Consider the following 11826-nt stretch of genomic DNA (forward strand, 5'->3'; position numbering starts at 1 on the left):
GTGGCCATTTTATGAGCAGAGCTTCCATGTGGGGCACAGTATGGCACAAGCACAAATTCAATTATAAGGTGGAGGTGTTTGGCAGGAAGGTGTGTGTGCCAGGCTCTGTCTGTACGCTGCCTGAGACTGATAGATGTGGAGACTTCTGGCCTGGCAAGTGGTTTGCAACCTGTCAGTAATGTGAGAAAGGCCCATTGTGCTGCTGGAAAAACCCTAAATACTCAGCTGTGTTTACAGCCCAGAGCGTGGGACTGCAGACACGCCTCTGAGGATCCCTCAACAGCCCCCTGCTCCAAAAACACAGGGCAAAATCAGATGGAGACAAAGCAACATCATCCCATTTTCCCCACCATGTCCTCTATGAGGCTGCCTCCCAATTAGCCACACCAACGCTGCTGAGGCGAGATAACAATAGAAGGCCCGTGTATCCCCTATAGACTTCACTAGAGGATCTTTATTACCGTATTGATGTCTCCTACATGTCACCACTGCCCTCACTTGCCTGGCAGTATGCCCGCACATTTTATATGAGGGAAAATAACCAGAGCGACTTTAACTCAATACAGGAATAAAACCAGCAGGACACAACATTAGGCTGAATGGTACATGCTGTAATTGGTGAGATGCTGTAAAGAATAAATATGATACAGCGAGTTAAAGCTGCACAGTAAATTAAAAAACGCATTAGTGGGTCAAAGTACAAAAATGTTCCTGGCAAAAAGTCAAGTGACACCCAGTGGAATGAAGAAAAAGATTCTGAGCTTACATAAAGTAAAATAAAAATAACACAACACAATCAGTGGCAGATACAATTATTTTAGAAAAACTAAATATTTCTGAACTTAGCACAAAAAGTAGGGAAATTTGCGTTTGGTAGATTATTTCTCTGTGGTAACAATGTTTTTTCGCAATAAATCTTATAACCGTTGGAAAGCCTGTTTAGTTCCTTTTTAAATGGTGCCCCATTTGTAAGGAACATGCATCTGTGCAATGGCAGAGAAGATTTGGCAAATTTTTCATGGGCGTAACCCACATACTCAGCGCTGCTGCTCATCCCACAAATGCATGTTCCTTACAAATGGGGCACCATTTGAAAAGGAACTAAACAGGCTTTCCAACGGTTATAAGATTTATTGCGAAAAAGCATTGTTACCACAGAGAAATAATCTACCAAACATAAATTTCCTTACTTTTTGTGCTGGGTTTATTAATGTGTCCACTGATATTTTATTTTTTTAGTATTTCCTACATGCATAAGACACAACTGGACTTTTGTGACAGATGTATTTAAAAAAATACAGCGCATCTCTCCAAACCTTCAGTGCTTTAACACAGGGAGGAAAAACATCTAAATATTGCACACAAAGAAAACCAAGTGTTCAAGTTAGCTCACATTCTGTAGCACCACAAAAGAGTTATTTCATGGACAGTGGATTTCAAGTCCAATCGTACGGATAACACACAAAAGTGCCTAGCTGACCTAAAAGTGAAGCATACATTTTAGTTTATGTGCAAAACTGTTACCAGTAAAAGATGTTTAGATTGTCCACTTGGTCCCCGGCCATAATTCAGTCGGGTGGTCGTGCTGAGCGATTAGTGATTTTTAGACTTCAGTTTGGTTTCATGCTTGCTATTTAAAAAAGAAAAAGAAAAGTATATAATTTTCTGTTTTTGTCATTGAATTTTAAAGCGCTACTATGTAACTCTTGAAAGAAGAAATAACATTCTTGGACCCTTGGTCAATTCAATTCACTCAGGGGTTTTGTGATACAGCTCTACTGTAACTTCCAGTGGCTATGTTAGCTAATATTAGCAAACCCTGGATAGATATTGCTTTGTAACTGACATTACTCATTAAGTTAACTCGCTGTATGACTCTTACTGTTACACTAGTACTATATCCACGACTTTCCACTTCTGGGATTGCTCCGGTGCCGACGGAAATTCTACCGGATTTCACATTTTAAACTCTGGTGGATTTATGAGGACTATGGTTAACTTCTCCTCAGATCTCTGCAGGGTAAATCCAGACAGCTAGCTAGACTGTCCATTGGAGTTTTCTGTTACACGACTAAAACAAGTTTTGAACGTGCACGTTCCACCAAAACAAGTTCTTTCCCGATGCTATTTTACAGAGGCGCCGTTGCTCCGTACGGTGCTTAGCGCCGCCCAAGATGATTGTGATTGATTGGTTTAAAGAAATGCCAATAAACCAGAGCACGTTTCTCCCATCCTGGTATGCTGTGTGGCCTCGCCAGACCCTCCTCTGCAGTGCTGTGGAGGAAGGTCTGGCAATGCGAGACTATTGTTACACTAACTCTTACTTCTAACTTCACAATTTGCTGCAAAAGTTACAAATGCTTTAGGGCTGATCATTTATAACAACTGAAAAATTTCAACAAACCAAATAATCACCTAAAATCTGTGTTTTACAGTAAAAATAAAATAAAAATCACGTAATTGCTCAGCACCAGTAAGACGTGACTTAAAAAAACATTGAAAAAAGAATCACTATAACGGCAGGGTGGCCTAAGGCACTCTTTACCTGGTTAAACTTAGACTGGCAAGATTTGAGGAATTTGCATTAAAGTGTCTTATATTTTACATTAAAATCCTTCATATGTTTCTATTTGTAGATGGATACAATGTTGAACAGACTTTCCAAGGCTCTATACTGGAAACTTTCAGCAGTACCACAGAGGCTGGTTGTGTAGCCCTTTGAGTGAGGCTTTACAGTAAATGGATATGGGGTCACTCCTATTGCAAAGCTGAGTTCAGGCTCTCAGAGAGCCGGTCTCTGTGAGTGGTCATAAAACACTACAAGCATCCATTTCAAATGCCCCAGCTGTCACTGAAGTACTGATCATCCTCTTCTTCTTCCTCTTCTTCTTCATCGTCAGTCCCATTTTTCACAAGGTCGTCACCTTGTAACTCATTCACTTCCTCTTCCTCCTCTTCTTCCTCTTTGAGCTGTGCGAGCATGGTTTGTAAAGTGGCTTTTAATTCCTGAACCTCCTTTTCCAATGACTGTGCAGCATGAGTTAAGGAAGAATCCGATGCTACAGACACAAACCGAGAATCACACATTATCATGTAAATAAAAAGAATGCCAGCTTACTAATATCAGGGCAAATGTGACACTTGTGGCCCTCAATGGTTAATGGTAATACAAGAGGACAGCCATAACCTAATGAAGTAATCAATCTCCAATTTGGCCACCAAACGGATTACTGGGACAGATCATCAAGTCATACCCAATTTAACCCCATCCAATTCATTATTCATGAGCTCATCTCGTCTGTGGAGCTGTGTGGCAGTGTGGGGACCCAAGCAAACAGACTGCCCAGCTAAATTATTTATAAACCATCAATGAAACGGGATAGAGGCAGTCATCAGTGTGGGGATTGTTTAACCTGCTTAGAAACTCAAATTAATCGTATGAGTGTCCATCTTAAGTGGCAAATCAAAGGGATTGCTTTGATGGCAGATGGGGCCTGATGGCTCGTTTTACTGTCTGAATGGACACAGATTGTCATCATTTATAATTAACCAGCAGTTACAGATCTTTTCATGAATACTGCAGACATTTTGCAACACTTTTAAGGCAACTTGGTCTAAATAGGTAGATAATGTTCAGAATCATATTGAAGACCTTTAAAACCAACCACAGAGATTGACATCATTTTTTTCTATCCCATCCAGTGTTTCCTCTATGTTGATTTTGTAGTGGCGGCCCACCATGGCAAAATTTCTGCCACCACGGTATCAGAAATGGGGCTGTACAAAAAATGTAGTCGCGGTTGCCTTTTAAAATATCCTGCCGACATAATGCACCCCCGTTGGCTGCCGCTCACATTGCAATTTAACAACAAGTAGAACTATTCAGAGGTTATTGGGCCCGTCCAGTTTAACTCCACATACTGTTGTGTTGATGTAGTTTATTGTCAAAACGTTCGCTTTCTTCCGAGTCGACTATTAAACGAACAGCTCCACTAAAAACGTCACCGCGGTTGGTTAAGTGCCCTATAGTTCCTCAAAAAATACAGTTCAATCACAACTGAAAATATGCCTCATTGTGTGTGAATAGAGGTGAATAAATATATTAGTTTGTGTTGCAGTGTAGTGTCAGTTCCGTTTCATACGTAAAACATTTGGCCGCAGGGGGTTGTTGTTCCCCACTGCTAAAAAAAATCCTAAAAGAAACACTGCCCATCTTTTGTTCTTTTTTGCAATTCCAGTCACTGTGGTTGTTCATCCACCTCCATGTAGAAGTTGCAGACCTCTCCAGTCACCTCTCTGTCAGCTCCCCAAAACGTATGCTGAGTTGTCTATTTTACAAATATTAGTTGAGCTTTATGTGGTTGACTTTGGAAGGTGATGACATGTGGCTATGAGGCGCTCATCATGATCGGGAAATCAACTTGCCAGTCTCCTGCCAACTCTGTTAACCTCGTGCGAACTCTGCTAGCCTAGGCTAGCTAGCCAGCTGGCTCAAGTTTTCGAATGTAAACATCGGAGTAAACACTGAGGAAAAGGTGGAGAAGATGAGATTGAGCTAGCAAGACCATCTCTGCAGCCATCTCATGACTACGAGTCGCTAATCAGGATAGGGAAATCAACTCACTAGTCTCCTGCTGACTCTGCTAGCCTGGCCTGTCGAGGTTTTTTAAATGTAAACATCAGAGTAAACGCAGCAAAAGGTGAAGATGACCATCAGCTACGGCCTGTGGCTATGATCCCTACTACGTGGACAAGCAAGACCATCTCTGAGTCGATCTCTACATCAGAGGGGCACCGAGGCAAGTGTGGAGGAGTTGGAACACCGACTGCGACTTCTCTGCTGTGCATCCTGCTGGCCAGTGTGCAGGCGTTGGACGGTAAACTGGGTGGCCTCAATGCATGCCCTTAAGGGGAATGTCGGGAGATGTGGTGTGCTTTCGCTGAGACTTGGCTGGATCCTGGAGTGCCAGTGCATTCAACCGGGTGACTATTTTTCTGTGTGCCGATCTGACGGCCACATTCTGCTTTATGATGACTCATGCACATGTTAAAGGAGCTCATGGGATAGTATTTCACTGGAATTGTACTTCGTACAAATTCATGTGACGAATACAATTGATTAGTCTTTGAATTGAGAGAAGGGACTCAATTAAGACCACTAGAGACTGGAGGTTTAATCTTCCCGTCACTATAGCAACAGTAGCATTATGCCAAGTTCAGTTTCTGTTCCATGTCTGCAACCCAACATCAATATTGAGCTGTATCTTTAGTGTCCTCTAGTGTCCCTGGCTCTTTTGCATGAATGCCTTGACTTCAAAAGGCTGAAATGAATGGCATGTACGGACACAGCAACAGTGAGGTGGAGAGAAGCAGGCCAATCTGTCTATCTCCGACTGCCAGGCTGCACTGATATCATGCAAACACTGTAAGGAGCCAGTACTAACCCTTGACAGCACAGCGGGGGACTTGAATCTCTAATCAGATGTGAAAAAGTCAGGCCACACTTCAACAGAGAGTGAAGGACGTACTGCATAACACAGCTTTTAGAGATCCTAAAATGAAATTAATATCTTTATCAGATTAGGAAAGTATTTCTGGCAGCCCGTGTCTCAAAGAAGAGAAATGAAGCATGACACAAAATAAAAAATAAATAAAAAAACAGCAGGTTAGATGGCAAATTTTCTTCATCCCCGTGTTGAATCATCGCCTTTTCTATCTGTCTTAATAAGCCCACAGTGTAGAGGGGGAAAAGTGGAGCGAGAAAAACACACTAATCTATTTCCAATCAGCTTTCTAATTAGCACGGAAAATGATGTATTGTAACCTGTAATCAGCTTCAACAGTTTCATTTGAGTCATTATCATGGATATTGTAATTTCCTCCAAGCTAGATCCAACAAGTGGAAGTAAGCAGACGGAGGAGGGGAGGGAAAGGGAGGGTCAGCAGGAGAATGGACATTAAGATATGACGGGAGCAGAGTCATTACAGTGACATTCCTCTATCTGCTGAGGCGCTGCCCCCGTCGGCCAACTTTAATCTCAGCCCATGGTGACTGGCAGCCCACATTGAGCGCCCTCTAATAACCTCGCTTGGACTTTTTCCATTTCATTTTCCAGTTGGTACGTCAGGCCTGTCAAGAAAAATCCTCTGATCGCAGTTTATCTTCAATTCCCTCCCTGAATGGAACCATAATGTCAGATGAGACAGGTTGATTTTTCCTCAAAAGGAAAAGTCACAGAACATCAGTCTAAGCCTAAAGGTAGTTTGGATGTGTACTTCTTTTTGGAGTTGGAAGGCCTAGAGTAAACTAGGTCGTTAAGATAGATGTACAGAGACACAACACCCATACAGTCAGTTTACATGATTATGTATAATTAGAGAGCAGTGAAAGGATATGGGTGAGGGACTGATCCCGGTTCAGTATGGCCGTCTGCAATTCATCTTCCAAGGTCATCAGTCTGTCACTGATCAGCTCACAGCGCTCTGTCAGGTCTGCAGCCTCGCTGCACCCGTCCTGGCAAGGAAAAGGAATTAAATGATGGGTAAGGAAAGATCAACAATTGACATCTGTGCTGCCTTACTCTCAGTTCACCTTCTCTTTTCTTTATATCCTGTGTGGCTGTAGTTCTATTCCTACTCGAAGAATTTAACTTTAGCTGATAAAGTATAAGAATATATGGATCTGATATTGAAGAATGAACACAAAAATCTATCTAACAATCTCTCACAATAACTACTGTAACATAATCTAACAATAACAAGAGTAACAATTTGTGACCCGGCTCTTAGACCACAACAAATAGGAGACACACCATGATAAAGTTTTACAAAAATACATTTTATTGAACCAAATCAAACCAAATTAGACCAAATAAAAAAAGTAAGGCGTGGTTGTAAGTATAGTTGCGTGTGTGTGTGTGTGCGTGTGCGTGTGCGTGTGTGTGTGTGTGTGTGTGTGTGCATGTGCGCAAGAAAGTCAAGTAGCCTGACAAGCCAGACCCACATCAAGATGTTGGGTCTGGGAATACCCCATTGGCAGGGCTCAATCCCAGGGGCGGGATAAACAGTTGTCTTTCAGATTCCCTCTGCATGCAACAGGATAGTGCTACAACCAACCAGAGCAACGAAGAAGGTGACGTAGTCGGAGCGAGTTCAGTGCTGTTCTTTTCTCAAAGAAAAGCTTAACTCCAAGTCTTCCAGAGTCGCGGTCCAAACCGATTTGAAAGACCGCTATTCGCCAGCAGCAGCAGCCATGTTCATTGTTTTCAAGTAGCAGGGAAATCACACAGAACCGTCGCAACTCTGCCATCATTATGTTAAGCCCACCCACCGACTCTATACACGATGTGATTGGCCTGACTAGAGTTTGAATCTTCCAGCTCGCAAGCCAACGGAGAGTTGCTAGACGACCCTGGCTGCAAATTACATTTGCTGCCGCTAGGGTGCGTCTAGATTTATAGAAGTGTAAAGTGCAGACAAAGCATGAAGATAAACTAGAGCAATATAACCAAAGCAACGGATAAAAAGGAAGAGGTGGAACAGCAGCAACTTAGGGTGTGTGCACAACATTCGGCGGTGTATGTGCACATCACCTGAGGATACTGCGAGCCAGGCTGAGTGTGTATTGGAGGATGGTGGGGATGTTAGGGTGGTGGAGGAGCAGAGTGCAGTAGAGCAGAGCATTCAGAAAGCAGCGCTGGCCATAATTAGAACAGGCCTCTTTGCAGACATCGTGTCCTAGTTTCTTCACACTTATCAAGCATAGAGAACACACACACACACACGCACGAGAGTACACAGACGCACTTCAAGCAAATAGAAACATGCACGCTGGTAGACCAAGTGTTCTCGTCAAACAACACATAGAAAGTCTAATCTGACTCATCGCTGCAGGTAGAAAATATCAACTCCCTGTAGCTCAGAAGTGTCAAAACAATCACTGGAAAGCCGCGTCTCTGGTCTCTGTCCTGGAATAGCACTCCTTCTCTGGATGATGTAACAGCCCAAAAGAAACAACTGGCCTGAGGCACGATGATATGTAGGTTAAAGTCCTCGCTGATGCAATTAGGGACTTTGACCAAGACTTACAGGCAGAGCAGCCCACAGGAGAAAGGATTTAAAGAAAACATCATGTTTTTTGTGTTTTGAGGCACTTAAATGAACAAACAGCCATTGACACAGGTCTGTTCTCAGGCGTCACCTTATGTGACACTGGCATCCCTGTCCTCCTATACCAACACAGTCAACTTATAGATTGACTGAGCTGTTTGTTTGTCAAGGTTAGGAGCTTCTTTAGCAGATAAGAGCCCTGTGTTTGTTCAGCTGATTGATTCTACACTTTAAAGCCTCTAGTCAGCATTCGTAAAGTCAATACAACCACAGGATAGAAGACAAAAGCTCACTGTGCAGAATGACACTGTTGAAAACATACCTTTATACACAAACCTTTTAAACAACTATTCAAAAGATGTTATTCTTGCACCTGGTGGCGATCAAAACAATACAAATGACCTTCTCTGCTACATTTGCGTTTGACAAACAAGAAAACATAGGAAATAAGATTTCAACATGTCAATCTGTAATCAATAATAATAGAATCTCAGGCATACATGTATTGGCGTGTTGATTCCTGATGCAAATTAGGGATAATGTTATTAGACCACAACTAAACAAAGCAGACTGCATAAGTATGAAGAGATTATTTAGAAATCCAATGCTCAGTGCATGTATGCACTGGTATGATTATTTAAGCAATAATTAGTGAGAGACAGCAGGTGATTGTGCATGTTCCCACGGGTGCTGTTAGGCCCGACACTTGCCGTGCTGGCAATACAAAGCAATGACATTGCACTGGTATTACACTCAAGGTCATATTGATATATTATTATATGTACAAACAATAAAGTAGCTGAATTCATTTTAAACTCAAAAGCTAATTAACTAGCGTATGATTAACTAGCGTCTTTGTTACCACCGATGCTTTGCCAGTAGAAATACTTTTCAAGAACGTCGACAAGGTAATTTACAAGTATGTGCAGTGACAGTATGAGGTGTTACTGTCTGTAGCAGTGTCCCAATTCTGTACCACACACTGATTCAAAGCAGGTTTTGAGGTTGTAGTGTTTTCACACTGGAAAGCAAACTGACAGTTATGTATAATTAAAGGAAGTATGCAGATTAATGCAGATTTTTTGTTTTTTTTGTTTTCTTAAGGTCTCCCTGAGGTCTGACCACTACCTGCAATTGTTTTTTGTGTTGCAATTCCATAATACATACTTATTGTATACAGTATCAACTCTATTAGTCTTAATTCATTTTCATTAATTTAATTAATTATTACTTTTTATTGATTGTGGGTTGTTGTTTTTTTTTGCCATTTCTGCCTTTATTGAACCGGAAAGCAGAGAGATATTAAAGGGGGGAGAGAAGGGGGGGAAGACATGCAGGAAAACCATCACAGGTCGGAGGAATAAACCTCTGCACTTATGGCAATTATAGTATATTGTTTGAGTAGATAGAATACAAGAAATCAACATACTTAACTGTTATATACTAACAGGAAATGATACAATACTGGCGCCTTTAGACATCAATCAAAGTGGGACTTTAGAATGTCACTGACAAATTTCACCAAGAGAAAGCAAAATGTTTTTTACAAAAACTGAATACTTTTATTCAATACTTATTTTATTTCTATCTCACTACCATTTACAATTTACTTTAATGTGTAATGTTGCATTCATTGTGGGACAATAGTGTCCATCAGCAGTACACTCAAAAATCAACAATTCTTTGAGTATACAAAATGTTATCACTTAGTATGAAGTGGAATTGGGATACAGCTTCAATTTAAGAGTGTGATGTTGGTGTACACTTCTGTCCCACAATGCACACTTATTCACAGGTGTTCATATTTTTTGGAAAGATATCAAACTTTTGTTTTGTTTGGTATTAACATTCTAAAGTTGCAGTTTGAGTGACATGTAATAATGCATCACATTTTATATGTACTGTACCTAATCACCTGTTATTTATACTTGCTAAAACAATATCATACACAGTGTATGAAGATAGCCTAGAATTAGTATGCATTTCAATTTAATAATGTCTGTATATTTGTTTGGTACTGTGGGTCAGTGTGAAGAGGGGGATGTAAGGACCTTGAGAGGATAAAAGAACAATTAGTAGAGATTATAACAAAATAGAGTACACACGCACACACACACCAATCAATCTCCGTTGTGGCAGCGGCTTGGCAGTGGCTAAGTGGAAATCATTTACTTAAAGTCATTATGGAAAGGAGAAAGAGGTCAGACACTGCGAGGCAGAGAATCCAGCTCCTCCATAGGGCTATATCAAGACAAAGATACCAATACCATTCAGCAGCCATCATATCATTTGACTCAGTGATGCATCATACGTTATTGTGATTGAGGCATTTTTATCAACTAGGTACGTGATTTAAAGTTGCATAGTTCACATATACAAGTCACTGTCCTATACACCTTGTGCATGAGGAGAAACTGACCGTTCCAACCTTAGTTACAGTTGCTAAGCCGGCAAGCTTTCTATTCTCGCACAGCACATGAGCAGTTTATAATAACATTGGTAGATTTACCATCAACATTCTTGTTATTTTTTATATATATTTTTTTAAACAATGGGTCCTTGATTTCAGACAGAGGTAGACAAGAGCAGCCTTCTCATGTCTAGCCGAAATCATTTTGGTGGCTGAAATGACTGTCGCAAGCAAATTGTATGAGCTGTACTGTAGCTAACTAGCTGATTAGTCCATGACTTGGGTTAAAACGCCGTCTCTGGCTGACTTTTCAATGTTTTAGCTGACTTGTTTAAAACAAAAATCTTAGATATTTGATACACATGATATTGTGCTAAAGGACTGGCACTAAAGATGCACGTCTCTGGTTAAGTTATGTGGATGACACAGAAATAAAAAAAAATGTCTTACTGTACTGTAGTGGCTAGTTCTAGTATTAAAAGTAGGAAAAATGCTCAAAAGATCAGACCTGTATTTCATTAGAGATGCAAAGATTAATCGATTAGTCAATTAGTCAGTTTGAGTAATTTTTTATGAAAAAAAATTCCAGCTTCTTTATTACAGTAAATGGAATATCTTTGAGTTAAGGACAAAACAAGACATTTGAGGACATCATCTTGGGCTGTACAAAACACTGATCGAACAGATTAATCGACTATGACAATAATTGTTAGTTGCAGTCCTATATTTCATTGTAACATAACCCTGTTTAGTAGGGGAGGAACGGTACATGTATTCGTATTGAACCGAAACGGTACTGGCGTCACGGTTCGGTGCATGAATTTACAGAGAATACACGGTATAAAAATATATATAAAACTCACGTGCAAATTAATTATTAATTAATTAATGTAATGCGGAACTAATGTAATGCGGAACTACTGTTAGATACGCAGGTTTTTTAGGGACAACTAATCTGTAGCCCCGCCTTAGCTCTGAAGCTCTGAGCAAGTGGTGGCGACCCACAAGAGTTAGAGGATCCGCCGGCCTCTTTAACATCGCAAGTTTGGTGAAAACTTCGGTTTCCCAGTCCGTTCCAGTAGTACAGGCGAGAGAGTGGTGGATAGCGTCGCAGCTCCGAACCATAACCTTAGTTGGGACAGGCGCCTTGTTTCTTCAGACTAACTATATTAGCTTTAGCCAGGCAGGGAGCAGCTCTCTGCGGTGAAAAATGGCCGGGAGACGTCGTGAGAAAGTTGCATTAGTCAGGTAATTTAGTTCGTCTTTGCAGAAAATAGAGATGCTGTATTTTCAGTTTTCTAGCTGAT

General features: G+C 41.0%; 1 protein-coding gene across 1 annotated transcript in view; it reads right to left on the minus strand.

Annotated features, from left to right (window-relative positions):
* Positions 1 to 1267: 1267 nt before the first annotated feature.
* Positions 1268 to 11826, minus strand: part of disc1 (DISC1 scaffold protein) — a 51239-nt gene continuing 40680 nt past the window's right edge. The window contains exons 13-14 of the mRNA XM_078272862.1: positions 6396 to 6514; positions 1268 to 3028 (exon numbers count right to left, since the gene is read on the minus strand). Of these exons, the coding sequence (XP_078128988.1) occupies positions 2833 to 3028; positions 6396 to 6514 (315 nt within the window). The 3' untranslated portion in view covers positions 1268 to 2832. The remainder of the gene's footprint in view (positions 3029 to 6395; positions 6515 to 11826) is intronic.

Source organism: Sander vitreus, chromosome 17 (genome assembly GCF_031162955.1).
Source record: "Sander vitreus isolate 19-12246 chromosome 17, sanVit1, whole genome shotgun sequence".
Taxonomy (NCBI): domain Eukaryota; kingdom Metazoa; phylum Chordata; class Actinopteri; order Perciformes; family Percidae; genus Sander; species Sander vitreus.